We start from the raw sequence: 13,787 nt of genomic DNA, 5'->3' as shown, positions 1-13,787 counted from the left end.
GATGCTATGGACGCAGGGCTTGCGGCGAGCGGGCCCCTCGCAGCTGCCGCCCTTGCTAGCCAACTCACTCAACAGTGAAATCGAAAAGAGGAGCGGCGTTCTCCGAGTATCCCACTGGCGGCATAAGCTGGGTGCTCGGCTGCCGATGGCCAGCTGGCCAGTCAATGCACATCGCGAGCCCATCCAACGCGGATCCGAAGAGACGGAGGGTGGCTACCAGCAGGGCCTTCTATGAAGCGGGGCAGGGGCAGGGGCGGGGGCGCATCCTCCGAACCAGCTAGTCAGTTCTTAATCCTGCAGCCACGTTGACAAGGGGCACTTGCTGCAGCGAAACCAACCCAAACCAACCCTAACCTTGAAGGTACCTAACGTTTCAGCTGTTCTCAGGACTTCAGCTTTCCCCAGCCTGGCACATTCCGGCTGTGTCTGAGTGCTGCTCTCTGCATGGGGATGCTGGGAGCTGGGGTCGAACATGTGTGAACGGCCCTTGGTTAGGGAAAGCTGCCTGAAGGGGGGGCAGGCTTTTGTGATGGACCCCCCCCAGGTGAGCACTCCCTGCCCAGTGAAAAAGCGTGCCACATGCCGCTCATGCGATCCCGAAACCCGAACTGCAGCAGTTCGATCCTGCCACGCGAGGCCCGCACGGCTTCCTCGCCACCGAGAGTCCCGTGGCTAGAAGCAGCTCAGCATGTTTTGTCATCACACCTGTGCACACAACTCTGGAGCAGCATTCCTGCCGCATCTTTGCATGGCATCGTGAATGTCCATTATGCGCACACAGAGCCGGCCTCGTGGGGTAGGTTGTGCTGGGTTCAGGAGAGCCAAGATCTGGTCTCACTTGGCCTGGAACTCCCCGGGGGGCCTTCTGCCTAACCCACCTCACTGGGTTGTTGTGAAGATAAAGAGGAGAGAAGAAACTTGCCAGCCCCCTTGGAGAGGAAAGGGTAGGAAAGAACTGTTTTAATGATTCGATGGATGGATAACACCCCCCCCCCCAGCCACAGATTGCCTGAGGCTTCCGTTTTTCCTTCCAAGGAGCCTCCTAGAGCAACAGACCCAGCGGAGAACAAGCCCACTGTTATCCTCACAACAGCCCTGCGAGGTAGCACAGGCTACGGGAGAGATGCTTACCAAGGCCAGCCTGGCTGAGCAAAGATTTGAACTGGGATTTCCCCTTTCCAGTTCTACAACTTCACACTTCATGATATCCCTGTGTTTTGGCAAAAGGGAAGGGACTCAAGCTGAGAATTTCTGTGCTGCTCCTGGACCATACAAAGTCACCTCCTCTAGAGTAGACCCTTCTCCAGACTGGCTGTACCAGTGGACTGAAGTATCAGTATACTTGACCCACCCACCCACACAGACCAAATCCTTGCATTCAAGTATCATGTGATGACGATGCTGTCCCTTTTACAAATTCTTCTTTCCCACGTATGCATGCGCGCGCGCACACACACACACACACGCACACACACGGGTTCCACAAGACGACCAAACACTGCCACAGCTCACAGGCCACCCGCCCCAGAACCCCCCAGGACCCTCGGGAGAAGAAATTAAAGGCCTGACTCGTAAAACGGGGCCAATCCTGCGCTAAACGGGGGTGGGCTGCCTCAGGCTTGGCGACAGACCCAGAGCTCCAGTCCCCCACACAGCCTGCCTGCTGCGCTCTCCGACGTGCCCGTGGTTTTGTGGTTTCCAGCTTTTGTGCAGTCTTTGCTTCCTCCGTTCTGAAAGGAAGCGATGCCTCTCCCACAGCACAGTCACTGGCAGGAAAACCTTTCAGCTACACTCTGCTGGCATCTGGAGGGTCCACTATCTTTGCTTTCAGCCCTGGCCCTCACTGAAGTGCAACCCCCAACCTGAGTGCACCTCCAAACTTGATTTCCATCCTAGGGCTGAAAGAGGCCCTGCTACAGAAAAGGAAAACATTGTGCTTGCTTTCAGTGATCACCCCTCGAAAAAAAATTACAAGCGAAAAAGATGCACTCAGATTGGGGGCAGGTGTGGGGGCAAGGACGAGCAACAACAGACACACAAACGCACACCCACCCACGAGCTGCCGTGGAAAACAGGATTTTGGATTTTCACCTCCACCACACACGCCTGCCAACCCTGTTCTCCGGCTGCCAAAATCCATCCAGGCCGTGCTTCTCCAACTTCCGCCTTTCCCCTACTGCCTGACTCTGAATTACCTGACTAGGGCCAACCTGGTCGCCGGCGGCGCTGGTCCCCACACAGGTGAATCAGTCCTGCTCTCCAATTCCCACTGCCTCTAGACCACAATTTCCTTCTCGCCTCCTCCACATTCTGCCCCTGCTCCGCTTCCAGGCATCTTGTTCTCCCAGGCATCTTGTTCTCCCGACACACAAAAACAAGCCATCTGCTGACATTCCACAAAACTGGGAAGGTCCCCAGGCACCCCGGAGAACCCTACGGAGCCACGTTCCCGCCGGCTGCAAGGCACAGGACTGCAGAAAACAGCCCCCCACCCGCCCACCACTCAATCATGAGAGAAGATGAGTCCACAGCTCCACAAGACCCCACAGGCCCCCACCCTGCAAAAAACCAAAACACAACAGGGAACAACACAAGAAATAATCTTCCTTTTCAGGGGGCGGCAGAGGAAAACAGCCCGGTAAGTGTTAGGGAATTGGTGCCACCGATGTCACTCTGGGCATCATTTTACTGTACCTGCCACAGCCCTTTCAAAGCTCACGTCCCAGGTGAATGGGAACACGGGAGCCAGGGGACGTGTGGCCCCACAGCAAGACGCTTCCCACTGCCACCCCCTGAAGGAGGCTCGTCACCACGTTCGAGTGCCCCAAGACCTCACAGCAGCAGAGAACAAGTCCTCCGGTCTGCGGAACACAGAATCGGGACCCTCCAACGCGGGAAGGACCCCCAGACCGCAAGTTCCACCCGGTCACTTCCCAGGGTCCTCACCCCAAATCCCCGATTCGCCTCGCGTTCGAGGCAGCCACCGGCCTCCCCTCACACCCCAACCTCCCGGGGAGCCTACCTGCAGCATCTTCGGCCCCGCAGCCGCTTCCGTCGCCGCTGCATCACCAGCGCCTTGCTCTCAGCTCATCCCCGCGCCGAATGAGCTGGACTTTGAGCGTCCCGGTGCTCTCGCAGCCTCTTCCCACCATCCCTCCCTCCCTGGTCCCATTAAGGGTACAGGCTGTTCCATTTCTGTCCCTTGGCACCGTGCCTGCGGCTTCACGGCCGTGGGTCGCAGAGAACAGGCTGGGTTCTGCCACAAGGTGTAGCCGCGTCTTATCTCGCTCTCGCTTTACTCCCAGGCAGAGGGTTCACCTAGAAGCCATGGCCACTGGCCAGGTGGACCACAGGGTCACCAGACGGGGCTGGCAGCGAGCGGGGGGATCTCCGTGCGCAGCCACAGGCACGAGACTGGCGCACATGTGCGCAGGAGCGGAAGCTGGCAATGCTCACGGCACAAACACCCCAGTCTACAGCAACAGAGGCACGGGGACTCTCCCACCTAGCCTCCTGGCACCCCTGGCTGCCCTCCGAGGAAACCCGTGGGAAAACTCGCCTGGGATTTGCATCCAAGAGCTGCAGCCAGGCAGCGGTAAATGCTTAGAAAGACAGGTGCTGGGGCTCGACCTTTCCTGGAAATTATATCCTTTACCTTGGGAGCCTTGTTTGCTACTCTCAGGTATGTGTTACTCAGAGGCTTAATTACACACTGCGTGCAAATGTGGGCATGAAAGCCCTGTGAGGGTGCGTAATTTCATTTCTCTCTTTAGGGACACGGGAAGCTGTCCTTTACCGAGCCAGACCTTCACTCCATTGAGCTCAGGACTGCCAACACGGGCGGGCAGCTGCTCTCCAGTCTCCCGGGGCTCTTTCCCAGGGATGCGGTGCCTGGAGATGCTACCTGCTCAGCCTGGCTCAGGCCTTCGCACATGAGCTGTTTGTGCCATCGGGGCTACGACTCTTCCCTAGAAAGAACGGCATGTCTGCAGAGGTTGGCTGAAAAAAGTGTGTGTGTGGGGGGAATAAGACCCAAATTGCTACTCCCAAAGCAGCCACCCCCTGGGGCTTGAAAGACACAGCAGAGCGATAAGGCAGTCCGTGTATGATCAGATACTCCTTCCCACATCGCAAAATAGGCCCCAAATGTTCCTAATGACCTGCAAGGGGGAATCCTGGCACATTAAGCAGAAGGGGAGAACTCTGCTGGAGTCCCTTCGCAGATCTTTGCTGCAGATGCTCCCTTTTCCCCCAAACTGATTTTCCATGCGTCCGTCGACAAGATAAGGCCCAGGAAAAGCCCTGCGTTTGGACTGAACGTCCATCTGAGCTGGCTTCATGGCCTTCGTGTCTCTCCCCGGCCTCTGGCATCTGGAGGTACACCAAGTTAAAGGCAGTTCCAGCGAGCCACGATGGCCGACCACCATTTCCTGGACAAACCAGCCCCTTCATCGCATGATCAGGCTGAGTCCTCCGCTTTGCAATTCGGTGCTTTATTCTGAGATTTCTGCCCCTTCTGCAAAGGCCGACGACTGTTAACAGCTGCGCGCCTTGTGGCATCACACAATTTGGAAATGCTTTTCTAAAAAGGAAAAAGCAAAGCAAGCTTCTAGTTCTTAAGGCCGCCAAAGCAAAGATTTTAACTCCAGCCCGAAAAGCTTGTGGGCAGCCTTTGGAAACCATCTCCGTCCGCTTAGGAATGTTACTTCCATTTGGATTAGAAATAGGAAATTAAGAGTGCTCATAAAAAGGATTACTACTGGTCAGTTTGACACGCCGCACGGCTCCCTCCCCTAGGGACCAGCGCCCCATCGCAGAGCCCTGTCCTCGGGGAAGCCTGCCGTGGGGGCCCCCAAAGCCCCAGGAGCGTGATGTGCGGCACGACGACGCGGCTCGAGAAAAGTGCGCCTCGCCAAGCCGCTCTCAGCCAGCACCTGTGACGTCAGCCGCCGTCCTCCAGTGAGATCTGGGCTCCGCGCGTGCCGCCTGTTGCCAACTCGCCGCTCGCACAGAAACGCTTCTCCCCGCCCCCCCGCCCACCCCCCGATTAGCACAGAAGTGGGAGGGGGCAGAGGCGGCTTACGCAGAGATGACGCCTCCCGCGTCCTGCCATCCGGCTCGGGGTGGCGGGAGTTCCCCAGCGCAGCCGTGCCCAGCGGTGCCGTCGCAGCGCAAGCTGCCCCCTCGGCTGGGATAGCAGGTGGATGATGGGGGGGAGGGTCCTGGGGTGATGCTGCACGCCCGATGCTTGAGCAGACCACCACAAAGGGACCCGGCAGCTGGCTGGCTCATTCATTCAGTGGCTTGCTGGTTCATTCATCGCTCCCTTTTTCACTTCACTCACTCATGTTCTGATGCCCAAGAGACACGGAAACCCTTCAGAAATCTTGCGTGTGTCAGTCCTGTGTGTGTCAGTTGGGTGTCCAGCGAGGGTCTCACCGAAGGCACTGCAGCCCCCACTCCACCATCGTGGGACCTGCTCTCTGCCCGACTCTGCACAGCTTGGAGTGCGGGGGGGGGGGGGCCTGCCCAAGAGCTATTTGGGCCTCAAGCGTCTCGGCAGCCTTGGACCGAGGCTGCCACAACCGAGCAGCGCACAGCCAGGTGAGCCTGCCTCCCCCCAGCTTCTACCGCAAGCGCCCCCAGGGAGCCACCCTGCTTGCCCCCTTTATCCAGAGCACTCCAGCTAATCCCATCTAGCCATGCAAACATCGTGTGGTGAAAGGCACGTCATACATGCTCAGAGGCACCCTCCCCTTAGCATCGCCTGCATTCCGGAGGTGGACTGCCGGCACGGAAACTGTTCCCAGAACTGGGGAGCCCCCACATCGCCCGGCTTGGTGCAGCAGCCGTCCTCCGAGCGCTGGCCCCCTCTGACCCCTTCCCCCAGCCATCCAAACCGCTCCCGCACTCGCATCCGCAAGGCAAGGAAGGGGAAGCGAGGCAGCCAGCATCATTCCCTGGCAGAGCCAGCTTCCTTCTCCTCCTCACAGGGCCGGCCCCTGCGCTCCCTCCGCCCCTCCCTCCCTCCCGCAGATCCCAGCCACGAATCGCCGCCCTGCGCCCCCCCAGCCCTGAGCAGGAATCCTGCCGCACGTGCTCTTGGCAGTGCCGCTGGCTGTTCTGTCCACGTCCGTCCAGGACACTGTGTACTGCAGACGGGGCCCGATGCCAAGAACTCATCCCTGGAGGAGGGAGGAGGGAGGGTGGGTGGGTGGAGAAAAGCCGCCGCTGCCGCTCGCTCGGCTGGAGGAGAACGGGAGGGGACGGGAACCCGGCTGGCGGCTGCAGCCGCCATCCTGCAACCCTGGCACCTCCCCTAAAAAGAGGGGGTGCCCCTCGGGGCACTGCGGGACACTTGCCTCCGCCTCTCCTCCCCCCCCATAAAAATAGCTTTGCCATCACCGTCAAGAGGACAGGTTTATCCTGCAAAGTTTCTCCTCGCTTCCCCAACAGGAAGCTCTGACGGTCCCGAACCTTGGTGTTTATTTGTAAGGGTCGCCGTGCCAGCAGCATAGGCGAGCCAGTGGCAAATCTTGTTTTTATCATGACTGGGGGGAAGTAAGGGAACGCCTGGGTGGCGATTCCTTCACCCCCCACTCACACACACACGCATGCACGCACTCACACCGAACCAGGAGCGCCAGCAAAGCCCCCCCCCCCCCCCCGCCCCGCGCCTCACACCCACTCAAGGGCCTCTTCCCTCTGGGCTGGGTGGGAACACAATGTTCTTGGCAAGAGACCTGCCACCCCGCCCTGTGGCCTCTCATCTGGAGAGGGTGTTTGTGTACATAAAGCGGGGGAGCTACCTAATTCACCTGAGCCAACTCAGGAAGGTGAAGCTGGGCATGCTGGGCCGGGCCGGGCCCTGCGAAGAAGATGGGAGCTCCATATTCAAGCTGCGCTGCTGGAATACGCAGAGGGCAGTCCAGATTCCGCACTGCCTCTTCTCCAGGACAGACCGGCCATTCTCCTCTTGCGCAGCGCACCCACGCCGAGGCAGCGCACACCCGGGTGCGTGTGCACACTGCTTCACAGGTGGCAGAGAGCTCACCCCCAGTGAGCAACGGAGGAACCAGCAGGCTGCTGTTACTCTGGAAAACGCACGGGGGGGGGGGGCTCAGGGGCCAACCTTGTGGGTTGACAGCAACCATTTAAGTGCCCCAAAGGAAAGCCAGAGAAAGGACGGCCCAGCACCGCCTTCTCATGCTCCCGCTTCAAGCACCATTGTGCGTATCCTGCAGGCACCTGTGCGGTTTGGAAAATCGGCACTGCGCTCACGCTGGGAGCTCCCGCCGCGACGGTTCCGCTCATGCGGGGAAAGCGGCTCGCTCACACGCTGCGTTCCCTGCGGACGGCCGAATGCAGCTGCTTCTGGCGAGCAAAGCGCTTCCTCTCCCATCCCCCGGCACCCAAAGGCGCCTGGCTCTTGCAGGAGCCGCGCCGCCGCAACGGGAGCACGCGTTGAGCGCACGCACCCTCTCCTAAGCCAGCCACCCTTCTTCCCGTGGCACATGGGCTCTCCTGCCCACGGCCAGAGAAAGCCGAGTTCCCAAGATCGGCTGGAAAAGGCCGGACGCTTCTGGCATTCCTGCGGGTGGAGCAGGGAAGCTGGCCACGGAGAAGGCGACCTTCCCTTGGCCCGCTTCCACGGCCTGTTCTCTGGCTGAGCCGAGCACACGCATCGCCAAGAACATACATAGCGTGTGAATAAACAGAGAGGGCCGGAACAGCACCCCCTCCCTGCCGCGGCGGAGCCAGAGGCGTCCAGGGCGAGCCGTGCCAAGGCGAGGACACGGGTCCCCGTAGTTTCACCCACTGCCCTACAAAACGCACACTTCCACCGGGCAAAGCCAGCAGCCCCGTTGCGCCGCTGTGACTGCTCAGCCGCACTCCCTCCCCCCTTCCCTCAATGGAGGCACCACGTTTCCCATGCTCTTCTCTTCAACCAAAGAGCCCGAAACTGAGCCAGGCAGAGCAGGAGGATTCAAGGCCATCCCCGAGCCAAGGCGATGAGCCAAGTAACCGGATTCCCCCATTTTACCCCGCGTCCTTCGCACACGCTCGCACACACACGCCTGCTTTCCCACGCAGGCGCGTGCCCTTCCTCCACTGTGCGGCCAGCTGAGGGCCAGTGTTCCTAGTGGTGAGAGCCCGGCCTGGTCTCGGGAAGCACGAAACGCCTCGGGTCACCTTAGGACAGGACTGTGAAGCTCACATGGGGGGAGAAGCGGCGCTCGACGGAAGGCTGCCACCCAAGGGGCATCGGGGAGCGCGATGCCTGGCGCGGCAGGCACAGCTCCGGGGCGGGCGGGCGGGCGAGCAAGCTCCAGCAGGCGCAGCGGGGCGGGTCCCCGGAAGCGGCACCCTGGCTGGGCTGCGGCCCCGGGCCGGGGAGCTCCTCGCGGGCGCCTGCCCGCCTCGCGGGGCCGTCGCGGGGATGCACGGGGCGCGCTGCCGCCCGCGAGGGCCTCGGAGGGGCTCCGCGAGGCGCCGGCCGGGCCGGGGCTGCCGCTCTGCCCGCAGGCGCGGGATGGGGCGCGGCAGCTGTGCCCCGAGGCTCCCGCTCGCTGCTCTCCGGGGCGGCCGCGGGGCAACAGCCCGGTGCTCCCGCGTCGGCGCCCGGCGCTGCAGCCATTAAGTGCTTCCGGCAACCTGCCGTCCTTCGCCTCGCGTCTGCGAACCGGCTTGATTCAGCCAAGCAGGTATTCAGCACCGGGAGCCGCCGGGCACGCCACACGCCGACCCCCGACGGGCCGGGCCGGGCCCTGCCTCGAACCCCGCCAGCCTTCCAGGCCTTTGCAAAGCACATACCAAGCGCGCAGCTCGGCTGCGGTTCCCCCTTGGCAGGCCGTTCACACGCGGCAGCTGCGCAAACCCAGCACATCATTGCGAGTGCCAAAAAAGAATTCTTTGTAGACGGAGCGGACACGGCAGAACTTGCTTGCTCGCATCTGTGCGGTCGGGACAATCCGCGTACCGGGGGCAGCAACCTTGAAGCTTGGCAGGACGGGAGGTTAACAATCAGAGATGGGAACAAGCGATTATTTTATTTCGTTGTTTGTCTGTTGTTGAGCGAGGGCTCGCTCCCCGTTACGTGTTCGTGTGTCCCTCTTTCACTTCCAGTAAACAGGCTCGGTTGATTTTCATATGGTTCCAAAGACATGTTTAAGCAGGGAGGCAACAGAACGGGGAAGGGTTTGTGTGAAAAATCGGGAGAATGAAAACTTCCGACTCTTGAGAGGCACAATCTCTAGCCATGTTTTTGTTTTTTCCCCCTATACCCCTTAGCATAGCTGAATGGGAAAGATGCTGCCCACTAGTTTAGGGACCATAATGCACAGAAACTGAGTGAGTCAGAGGGGTCCTCCTGGGCCATCTAGTCTGACCCCTGGCTCCAGCTGGCTCCACTCATGACATGTACTAAAGCTACACAGACTTGGTCAGAAACCAATTTATTTACACTATTCCTAAGCCATCATTCTGGGGCATGAACTCTTTCGCGAGAACTTGCAGCCATAAAATTAATTATAATCAAAGAAAGTAAATAGCCACCATTCCTACAAACAGAAAAGGCTGGCCAGAAACTTCTGGCCTGGACAGCGCCAAAAGCTTGCAATGTAAATGCAGGTACCACCCGGAGCAGCAGAGCGTTGTAAAACAATTCAGGGAAGGCAGAGAAGGGCCAGGACTTCCCGGGAGCCTGCCATGGTGGAACGCAGCTCAGCACCCTCCAAACAGGCCGTGAAGCAACCAAAGGCACAATCCCACGTCACAGCTCCCTCCTCCTAATCCTGGTTTGGACAAACCATGGCTTGCCTCTTCACCCGTGGCTTGGGCTTTTCCAGGAAAGCAGGGGCAAACCGTGGTGTGCAGAACAAGCACAGAACACCATGTGTGGAACCGGAGCGGGAGCAAAACGCAGAAAGGCGGGTTGCAATTCACTGCAGACCAAGGTCGGAGAGAGGACGCCGCCACGCATGAGAGGAGGGGAGACGGCGGTGGCGTTGGTGCTGTGGCCACACCGCTTCACGGTCAAGCAAGTAAGATGTTCAGGTGGCAGCGAAGGAGACGCAAACCTGGATGCCCCCAGATTTCAAACCCTGGACACTCCTTGAGAGAATGGCAATATTTGTTTGTTTATTCTCCAATGTATATGCCTCTCAATACCCTGACAGGACTCTCTAAGCGACTTACAATCTACAACGAACAGTGCAAGTACGGGGAAAGAGGGCATGATACATTTTGCAAAGGCAGAAAGCAGTGCCTCCCGAGTCCCAGAGCCCCAGCGGCCTTTGTGATCAAAGCGGAGGAGCCACTGGCATGTCCTTGACTCCCTTGTCAGGACTCCTGTTACGCAGCACCGAAAACGGAGAACCGTTCCCCTTTAAAGGCAGGGAGAGAGTTTAGAGATCTATAACGGGAGATGGCCAGGGCAGCTCATCCTGGGAAATGAAGGACAGGAGATCAGTTACAGCGGGTCGACTTGCAATTCGGGCTTCCTGGATGTTATCTCCCAAATCTGGGAGAAACGGCATGCCTAGAGATGGTGGAAGGCCATCTGGAAGGCAGGTTGGAACCCAGGGATGCAACTGGCAGCAAATGCAGCGTTTCTACTGCACGTTAGTTCATCCCAAACACTTCCTGTCCTCTGGTTCCATAGCTAGAAGCTGCTGGATTTTGCAAGAAACTTTGAGCACCCAGTGGCACGGTGGAAGATCCCCTATACAAACTAAACATGAAAAGCAATTATACTCGAGGACTAGAATATGTACTCAAGAACTGGCGAAAGCGTCAAGGCAGAAAATCCTTCTTTTACCACCCTGCCATAAAGTACAAAAGGTGATTAACAGGGGAAGATCCAGAAGTCAACACTTCTGGGTTTTATCTGAAGTCTTGCAGGTGGAGAGGAAAGGGTCTCACCAGTCCAATCAAGGTTGCATTATTAGGGGCACATAAACCTTCAGCACTTCACTCGCTCAGCCTGTTGCAGACACACTTCTCTAATCTATGCTCACAACTGCCCTGTGAGGTCCGCCATACAGACAGAAGTCCCATTCTGCAGGTGGACAAGTTAAGGCCAGCAAGGGGGGCGACTGGCTGCAAGGCATCCGGAGGGGCTGGGCAGAGACGACTGCTCCAGAATGCCCAGGGCCGCAGCAAGCAAAACACGGAGCGTATCCGAATCCCCTGCAGACAGAAACTCAAATGAGGGGACTTATGGAGGGCAGGCAGAACTGGCCGTATTTTTCTTAACAGCTGTGCACAGGAGTGTAAAAGTTGAAGATAATATCTTTGAGAATATCCTAAGTATTTCTTCCTCTTGGTCCTCCACCTTTCTGCTCAGATTGAGGAAGGGGTTGCCAGGGAAAGAGGGTTATGTCCTGGCGTCAGCTCTGCCTTTTGAATTCTTTAATTACATTTGCAGCAGCAGATCAAAATTCCTCCTTCTCACTTGCATACCGGATATCAAAGTTCAAGTGCAGATGAGAAGGCAGCCCAGATCCATGGTGGGTGCCCCCAGCAGTCTCTGACCCCAGAAATGCTCGCAGTGCTGGGTGGCCTCGGGCAAGTCTCTCTCAGCCTGGCCTACCACGCAAGGTTGTTGTGTCGTGTCGGTGAATCAAGGTAAGCTCACGCACACCATCTGAGTGTGGGAGGACTGGGGTGCTCTGTGAACAGACGCAGAGAGGAAGGCTCGGAAGAAATCTTGCACAAGTCATTTTGGGTTGTCAAGCCCTGAAAGCAGCAAGTGCTGGTCCCTTTTATGTAGGTCAAGGAGTATCCTTTATCCTTCGTGGGACTTGGAATGGAAGCCGACAAAGCAGGCCAGGGAGAAGTAAAACGAAGGAGCGCAGCATGGAGGCAGCTTGCGGGCACGCTCCCCGAGATAAGGCTCACGCCATATTTGCACGCCACTTAGTGCCCTGTGGCTCGTGGCAAGCTCCATCTGAACCAGGCCTCGGCCACAGAGCTGGCTTCGACACATGCAACCGAGTGGCAAGGGTTCCTCTGAGCCTACGCAGAAAATTTTTAGATCCCCAAAGCGTAGTGGCGGGCAGTCCAAGATGGCCCCCTTTCAGGCTAGCATGGGCCCAGATTAATGAACGTTAATTAGAAGATTACACATTGTGCTTCTGAGAATCATAACCTCTGAAAGACCTTCCAAGCAGGCACAAATTCCTGCACAGGCAGATCTCGGCTCTTCACGGAGGGAGACGGTCGCCCTTTGAGACCCACCAACTTAAGGCACGTCTGGCACCAACCAAATGCTCCTATCCCTTGTCGGCTTCATCAGAGAGAAAGCGAGCGAGCGAGCGAGCGCGCACGGAGATCACCATGCAAAGCCAGTCCTTGCATCCTGCATGATAAATGCCTCCATCCGTCGCAGTGCCCACAGGCCCTGCCAGGACACGAGTCCCCAGCACTCTTTTGCCCTCCTGGAATACCCAACTGCGCCAGTTCGCTGGAGGGACAACTGAGGCGCGACGTCAAAACCAAGGGACGGATCGACCTTACTGTGAGCACAGCCTGGCTCCGAGAACACTCCTGATCCAGGCACAGGGCGCACGCGAGTTCCTCGGGCCCAGAAATCCGGGCATGCTGGGTTGTGCTCCAGCCTCAGATTTCTAGAAGGCAACTACCATCCTCTGAAAGACGGAAGAACATTTACACATTTGCACCCATTCACCCTACTAAATTCCATCTCGCCCCCAAGAGGTTGGGCTCCATTTTACGCAAATGTCTGTTTCCATCAGCAGAAGCAAGAATTCTCGTCACTTCAGCACAGCATTGTCCAGTTTCTGGTAATCGCTCCCTGAGTTGCAAGTAAGGAATTCTAGGGTTACAAGCATCACCCCAAACAATGAAGGTTCTTGAGTTTAGAGCCACATTTTAAAACACGTGCGCACACAATCCTGCCTTGCTAGATTTCTCCTATTGCCTTTTATTTCTATGCAGACAGAGACCGGCCTAGAAGCCGCAACATGGTTTAGGTCAGCCAGGCCTGGAAGCCACGGACCCGGACCAGATCTAGGGTGGAAGAAGCCCAGCCACTTCAGACTGGATCGGGAGAAGTTAGGAAATGAAAAAAGAGGGAGCAGAGAAACCTCAACCAAGAAAAGTGAGAGACAACACAGCAGCCGAGACTTAAAAATACAAGAGAGGAGAGGAGAGAAAAAGAAAAATATTCAAATGGGTGAGAATAGGGCAAGACAAGGAGGAATGCGCAAGGTAAGTTTAGTAAACGTACGTAAGAACATAAACACATCCTTAGAGGAAGGAATAAAAATAGCACGGGAAGGAGAAAGTAACAGGGCAGAGCAAAAACCACGCACTGGATGGAGGAAAGGATGGAACAGACCCAGAAAGGAGACATGTAAATGCGCAAGCAGAGAACAGAAGAGGAGGAGAGGAAAACCACATGAATGGGAAGGGACAGGAGGGACAAGCGGGCGGCAGGGAAGGCACGCAGGCGGTGGTCGAGACCAGGCGAGATTAAGTCCCGAGGAAAGGGGCACGGAGAAGGGCATGAGCAGGCGGGAGCAGAAGTGGGACAGAGAGCGGCACCGCATCTTGGAGCGAAAGCGGAGCTGGCCAGGAGGGAAGCCAAGCGGCAGTGCTGAGCAGCTGCGCCAGCTGCTCTGGCCCCGGGCAGTGCCCGCACTCACCAGCCGGCGGGGCCCCCGTGCCTGTGGGGCCTGCTTCCGAGCCAGTCGCCCCATCTGCCCCTGCCGTCCACCGGCCGCCGACTCGCTGCCACCCCAAGCCGAGAGGGCTCCTCTCCA

The 13,787-nt window shown here is 57.9% G+C and overlaps 1 protein-coding gene across 2 annotated transcripts in view; it reads right to left on the bottom strand.

Moving 5' to 3' along the window:
• The window catches only part of HIF3A (hypoxia inducible factor 3 subunit alpha), a 36,926-nt gene extending 23,139 nt beyond the window's left edge, over window positions 1-13,787 (bottom strand). Inside the window, exon 1 of one of the 2 annotated variants that reach the window (XM_044435411.1) lies at window positions 13,671-13,787. Coding sequence is in view for 1 of the 2 variants with exons in the window: in XM_044435412.1 (XP_044291347.1) it covers window positions 3,023-3,066 (44 nt within the window). In the remaining variant the exon portion in view is untranslated. Of the gene's footprint in view, window positions 1-3,022; window positions 3,137-13,670 lie in introns of those variants that run through there. The other variant, XM_044435412.1, reaches the window with a different exon arrangement.

This window comes from Varanus komodoensis, unplaced genomic scaffold, assembly GCF_004798865.1.
Source record: "Varanus komodoensis strain SLA01 unplaced genomic scaffold, ASM479886v1 scaffold29_3, whole genome shotgun sequence".
Classification (NCBI taxonomy): domain Eukaryota; kingdom Metazoa; phylum Chordata; class Lepidosauria; order Squamata; family Varanidae; genus Varanus; species Varanus komodoensis.
This window is presented reverse-complemented; position numbering and strand designations above follow the sequence as displayed.